This window comes from Alosa sapidissima, chromosome 16, assembly GCF_018492685.1.
Source record: "Alosa sapidissima isolate fAloSap1 chromosome 16, fAloSap1.pri, whole genome shotgun sequence".
Taxonomy (NCBI): domain Eukaryota; kingdom Metazoa; phylum Chordata; class Actinopteri; order Clupeiformes; family Clupeidae; genus Alosa; species Alosa sapidissima.
The window spans coordinates 2287715-2294861 of NC_055972.1; the positions used below are offsets into that span (position 1 = coordinate 2287715).

At 40.3% G+C, this 7147-nt stretch overlaps 1 protein-coding gene across 1 annotated transcript; it reads right to left on the reverse strand.

Annotated features, from left to right (window-relative positions):
- Positions 1-615: 615 nt before the first annotated feature.
- On the reverse strand, positions 616-3079 carry LOC121685549. Its single transcript, XM_042066143.1, has 9 exons — positions 2972-3079; positions 2718-2864; positions 2479-2597; positions 2213-2349; positions 2017-2110; positions 1796-1907; positions 1212-1435; positions 953-1121; positions 616-755 (listed from the first exon to the last, which is right to left on the reverse strand). Exons 1-9 carry the CDS (start codon positions 3018-3020, stop codon positions 616-618), a joined length of 1191 nt encoding a protein of 396 aa, XP_041922077.1. The 5' UTR covers positions 3021-3079.
- Between the last annotated feature and the right edge of the window lie 4068 nt (positions 3080-7147).

The window sequence follows — 7147 nt, forward strand, 5'->3', positions numbered from 1 at the left end:
ATGAGAACAGCCTCTATGGGCACATTTTAACTTGAGGCCTTTACCCGAACAAAGTCCATGAACAAGTTTAAAGTGTTTTATAAGTCCATTGGCTTTAGCATGCCTCTTTTGACAAATGAAACAAATCATATTGCTTAATGGAGCATTCTTGCTCTTAGCTCAGCCACCCTAGGATTGACTTTGGTCATTTCAACATCTATGTCATAGAGGGTTGTTTGCAAAAAAGTGAACACATTAGTGAGCTCCTGACAATAGGTGGTACCAAAAACATAATGAGCCTGAGCCAGTCTGTGAAAGAAAAGAAAAAAAAAAAACAGTCAACCCAAATGTGACCTAATGTCAGCAGGCAACCTGAATAAGGAGTGAGGATTTCTACCACGAACTAGCTTACCAGTTTTGTGTGACAAAATAGCCGTGCTTTAAATAAGGTAAATGACCTGGAAACTATTACAAACATTTCCAATGACATGGAAGCATTACACGTTGGAATACAAATCAAATCTTTGTTACAGGAAGGAAATCTTTTTTTTTCCAGGAAGCAAGGAAATGAAGAGTACAATGTTCAAAAACTTCAAAAGGACTTAAGCATCATTAAACGTAAGTGTTTAGTCTGTGCTATAGCTTCACCTTGATGAATTTCACTAGGCAATCACAGGCTTGTCGAGCCGAAATCTTCCCTGGTCTTTTGCGCCCTTGACTCGAAGGTGGTAGAAGGTGGACCAGCAAGAGAATGGAAGACATGTCACTGTCCCAACCTGGAGAAATAGAAAACAAAATGAACTGGTCTAAGACCCCAGTAATCTCCTTTGCCTACATTTACGGTTAAGGAATAGCATTTTCAAACAAACTTTAGCCACTCATCAATAACACATTGATTTAGGTTCCTCATTTGTCTACAATTCCGGTAATGACTTTTATGTGAAATGTCTTTCGGCATAGCCATTATAGTTACTTTCTTCAATTTCAGTAGCTACAGCATTCTGGACGAGGTCTTGGAGCTCCCCAGTCTGTGTCAGGCCACGACTCTGTGCAATGACCTTTGGTTTTATGTTGGTGGACCATTTCTCCAACAGCTTTGCAGAAGTTGAGTCACCAAAAAGTAGTGTAAAATCCTGCTCAATCTACAAAAAAGACAGAATAGAAACAAGTTATGGATTACTGCAAAGATACAGCACTGAATTTAAAATTTGTATGTCTACTGTAAGACTCACCAGGCCAGGTATGTCCATGAATCGTGGGAAAATGGTTAGAATATCAGATGACTTGTCAGGATCATGCAAAATCTTCTGACGATAGACCAGGGTAAACCTCATCTTTTCCTTCACCACGGATTCATCAGCTGTGTGCTTCATCAGAGCTATTGCTTCCTGACACTGGCGTTCATCACTCAACCAGTTATCTTCTTTGTAAGGATCTCTGTCCACGGTTGGCCCGCCTGAAATCACAAAAAATATGAAGCAACAGTGCTTTGGTACCGTTCTTTCCAGAGAACAGTGTACTCACAAAACTGGGTGTGGATAAAACATGAAAATCATGTGTATGCAGTCATTTAAACCTTGCTTTGCTCTATGAAAAATATTAACCGAATAGAAAAATCATAAAACAATACACCACAATCACAATATGACTTGATAGAATTTTGACTAGTCTCACCTGGATTAATCTTCCTCTAAATGAGTGTAACAAGAATATAATATACAACAAGCTAAGCGTTCTTTTGAAACCACAACAAAATGTTTAAAACAAGGCCGGAACACAAGTTAATAAAAGCAATAAGCAACATCAAATAAGGCACCTGTTTGTGATTGTCGTGGGCGCTTAAGTCGTCCATCTGATGCTTCTTTCTGCAGCGTTTTAATTCTCCATGCCAAATAGCCACTTCCATCTTCTGCATTGTAATAATGCTCCTATGATTACCATAACAAATGGACAAAGGGTAGTTACACACTGCAAATGCCATATTGGTTAAGCTTTATAGAGTCAAGGGGGGAAAAAATGAAAAAAGATGACAATTACATAACCAAGCTTGCTCCTGGGGTCGGCCAAATAGGGGAAGAGGGAGATGATCCCCTTTGCGTAGTCTTCCTTCAAACGCCGAGGTGGGCTTGTTCTACACACACACACACACACACACACACACACACACACACACACACACTAGAACCCAGAGCATCATAACCATTGTTTACAAATCACTGTACTAGCTACTTACCCATGTTCATTTGTCATATGAGCAACCAAGATCTTCACCATGTCACGTCTTCTGCTATCTGACAAACACTTCGTTCGAGCATATTCATTCATGATCTTGTCGCCTCCTGGGCTTCCTTTTAAGATGTTTTCGACCATCTAGGCATAATGTCCAATATTAAGAAGATGCAAGAGATTGACAAATGACAATGAATTACAAAACCCAAATGTCTTCGCTATTGTAAGGACCTGTAGATGCAATTCAAAAGCAAGACTGATGAACTTTACTTGGGCATGACAACGTTCCTCCATTCGTTTTTCTTCACTTGGACTTCTGGTCAATATCACAGTGTCATCAGACCCAGAAGTAGTCTCAGCACCAGCAAGGGAGTCTGAACTAAAAGAATCTGTGATACAGAATCAAGTCAATGGTCTTACATTTAAATATCATGTTAGCAGCATGCTACCAAACGACTATCAATAGACAGATAACAATGGTAAGTATAAAATGAAAAAGGAACATTTACCTTCAAAAGTTGTCTCTGACATAACAATTTCCAGGACACCAACATCTGGCTGCATCATCAAATATTCAAATGCTTCCTGATCAACCTCTGTCTTTGAGTCATCAAAGACTTTAAAATCCATTGTAGGAAGGTCAAATTTCCTGGCAACTTAAGGCAGACAAATCGTTTGAAACATGACATAACCACAGCCATATTTTGTGTCCATATATTTTGTAAATATGAATGTGATTATTACAAATATTAAAAGTTCTCACCACATTCCAAAAATGCTTCAAATGTAAATGTTGTTGGAGAAAAAAACATATTTATTGTGGTCTTTGAACTTCACTTTAACAACATTGCGGTTTTCCATCCTGGGGAGGGAATAAGAGGATCAACACTCTTAGACAAAATGCTGCAGTCATTAATGCAAAAAGTCAGCCACCCCACCAGAGATGTGACAGCTGGGCTTATGAGACGTCTTTAGCAGAATTGTTTTCTACTAAAAGCCAAACCAAGTCTTTTACATTGATTTGGTGTTGGGCAAATGATCAAGGCCATATTTATGAGTAGGCCTACATATTGCTATGCATGCATGTCCTGTGTCACTGGGCTCAAGAGCTAATTTCTAATTTCTACCATTTACAGTAAAGTTGCTCTGTCCTTGGACATACCATATGGACACATAGCCCATATATGATGGAAAACTTCATTCTACGTGGCTACTGCTTCACTTGAAAAATACTTATTTTCTTTTTACACTGAGTTATGTGCTTCAGGTGTTCTAAAATAAGTTATAGCATAATACATATATATATATATATATATATACACATATATATATATATATATATATGTGCTGAACACGGAGACCAGTTTTTGCACACTACATACAGTAAGATGCTGAGGCGGCATTTTAATACCTGTTGAATGTGCCCACCCACAGATGGTGTCAAGTTCATATAAAAAGCCCTGCACCCAATGGTATCCAAATATGGTCTTCCTGTTCCTTGTTCCAATTGTTTTGACAATTAACACTAATGATGAAGAGTTATGGTCCAACATGTAATATTTGTAAGTCGTACATTATGGGGTTGAGTGTTTCTGACAACTGCAGGTCGTAAATACCGGAGTTGGTCGTTTCCTCAGCCCAGCTGCTCCTTTGCTTGGCTTATGCTGACACCAGTACTTTTGCAGGTGTTTTTTGTCATCTGCTTCATATGCTAGCACACACTGGGAGCATCAAAGAATAACTTCTTTGTAACGTTAACGTCAGGGTTTTACTTGATTAGATAAAATAAACTTCAGTGCTTTTCATGGCTATTATAGAGGTTACATAAAGACATGTTCTACGGTATATACTTACTTACTGACTCTAAACACAGGAGTTATAAATGACCATCAGGTGCCATCGCCACCTCTAAACACAGGAGTTATAAATGACCATCAGGTGCTGCGTTAGCCATCTCTAAACACAGGAGTTATAAATGACCATCAGGTGCTGCATTAGCCATCTCTAAACACAGGAGTTATAAATGACCATCAGGTGCTGACCCGGTGAGGGGGCAAGCGTTGTGAAAACCTCTGAACACTTGACTAACAGACGGAGGCAGAAAGGGACATGATGACCAATGTGGACTGACCACGAGGGTGAGCTGTGCCACCTTTAGGGTCCTTGGGATTCTTCTTTGTTTTTAAGGTGGTTGCATGGCAACCAGCTTTTATTACGGCCAGATATGTGACATCTTAATATTTGTCATCTGTATGATTTACAACCTGGCACAATGCATCTCTCCTAGTGTTGTACAAGGTTAATGTTTATTTGGGCACTGCCCCTGATATAAATAAATAAATAACAATTGCAATAACATGGATGGACTTTCTTGCTCCAAAAGACACTTGCATGAACACATCAGATAAATTGAGAGACCACAAAATAGAAAATAAGCACAGATGCAAAGATATTCACAGATGCAAAGATATTCTCTTTTATTGGAAGAATTAGAGTTATGTACAGCACAATTCAGACAACCACAATAGTAGTCAGAAATCTCAAACAGAGAAAATGTGAACACGAGATCCACAGGTATCCAACAAATTAAACAGACACTCCACAGGTATCCAACACATTAAACAGACACTTCACAGGTATCCACTCCACAGGTATCCAACACATTTCTGGCCGTTGAGTTCCTCCGTCCTCTGCTGACGTCTGTTATGACCTGTATGTGTTTATTAATACACTGCTGATGTCTTATTACCTGTATGTGTTTATTAATACACTGCTGACAACGTCTGTTATTACCTGTATGTGTTTATTAATACACTGCTGACGTCTCTGTTATCACCTGTATGTGTTTATTAATACACTGCTGCAGTGACCTACAGTGTTAGAATGGTTATATGGTGTCCATTAACATTAATATTTAGTGCAAACATCAGACCTGAATATCAGCTCTGTAACTATGGGGGCAGTGTGTGTGTGCATGTGTATTTTGTTCAAAGGCTCGTGGGGTGGCAAGGTGGACTAGGGTAGAGTATTCTTCATGTATTTGTAATTGACTGCTTGTACCTGTATATGATTTAGATTAGATTAAATTAGATTCAACTTTATTGTCATTTAGCAGAGTACAGGTAGAGAGCCAATGAAATGCAGTGGACATCCAACCAGAAGTGCAAAGAAGCATTACATACCAAAGTGCAGGTTGAGTGCGGTATTCTGTGCAGTTATGTAGACGATAGAGATTAATTATGTACCTGTATTATGTGCTTGTATTCGAGATTACAAAATATATATTAAAACAAACTAACTGAACCGAAAGGGCAGCAGCCTGATATCGTGATTGTTGGGGTCAGATACAGTTTCAAAGCAATTGAACTCTATGTAGTATAATGGATTGGAATGCATGGGTCAGGCCATAAGGAGGGGGGGGGGCAGTCGGCCAGGTGGCAAGGTGGACTAGTGTAGAGTATTGGGGGGGGGGGGGACAAGGAGGAGTGGAGTAGAGAATGCATCTGAGGGGGCAGTGTGTGTGTGTGTGTGTGTGTGTGTGTGTGTGTGTGTGTGTGTGTGTAGAATGCATCTGAGGGGGCACTGTGTGTGTGTGTGTGTGTGTGTGTGTGTGTGTGTGTGTGTGTGTGTGTGTGTAGAATGCATCTGAGGGGGCACTGTGTGTGTGTGTGTGTGTGTGTGTGTGTGTGTGTGTGTGTGTGTGTGTAGAATGCATCTGAGGGGGCACTGTGTGTGTGTGTGTGTGTGTGGAATGTATCTGAGGGAGGTAGTAGAGATGGCAACATCGTGAGCACCAGCCTTAAGTGACATCACAGTGAACACCATTACACATTTAGTATTCAAACTCTTTGATTTAAATCCACTTACCTTTCAGGAAACAGGTTGACCTCTGGAGCTCTGGAATTAAAACCTGACGTCCAAGTTGCACATGTATTGAGCTGAACAAAGAAATTAGTCGCATTAATAGTAAATGTTGTGACTTTACCTGCATTACTCAAGAAAGGACACAAGGGTGCCGGTAGCTCACAGAGGGGGCGACTGAGGCGGGCATTCACAGCTGGCTACTCCCTGAAAGCAGAAGCACACACAGGTGACTGGTGATGGCATCCTTCCCCATAGAGGTCTCGGTCACACGTCAATCTCTTTAGCACTTCCACAGTGTCAAAACAAACCATACGATTCCCCGCACGGTCCAAGCTCATGGTCATAACATCAGAGATTTCTGTTCAAACCAAACCATACAATTCCCTGCACGGTCCAAGCTCATGGTCATCACATCAGAGATTTCTGTTCAAACCAAACCATACAATTCCCTGCACGGTCCAAGCTCATGGTCATCACATTTTCGCGAGGAACAAAGGGCAACAGTTATGCTTGGGACCCAATTCCAACCTTTTTTTTTTTTTAAGTCAGTGGTACTACCGCTCCTCATTGGACTTTTTCACTTGTTGCTTACAAAAAAACAATCACTGATTTTCAATAATCAATCTTGGACCCAACTCCAGTGCCCAGAGTGCAGAATCAACACTGGTGTTCTACTGGAGGAAATCTCAGGGCTGCTGAACTAGTTCAGAGTGTAACGGCCAAAAGGTTTAAACGAAGACATGTCAACGTGTTGCTAGTTCAGAGTGTAACGGCCGAAAGGTTTAAATGAAGACATGTCAACGTGTTTCTGTGCACAGAATACAAAAGAGGAGATTGAACTGAATGGGATTATTTTACACAAAGCTATAAGGCAGGTATGCGTTTGATCAGATCACAGCTACTGGTTTGCAAAATTTTAAATATGCATTGCTATAGAAGAAGATAAAGAAACAGGAAGACTTTTACAGGTGAGAGACAAGAGGAGCATTAGGAGCGTACGCATAAGTTATCTGTGGTGATAACACATAAAACATGCACTAAGGAAGAAACATCATTTCAACTCCTGAAAAATATC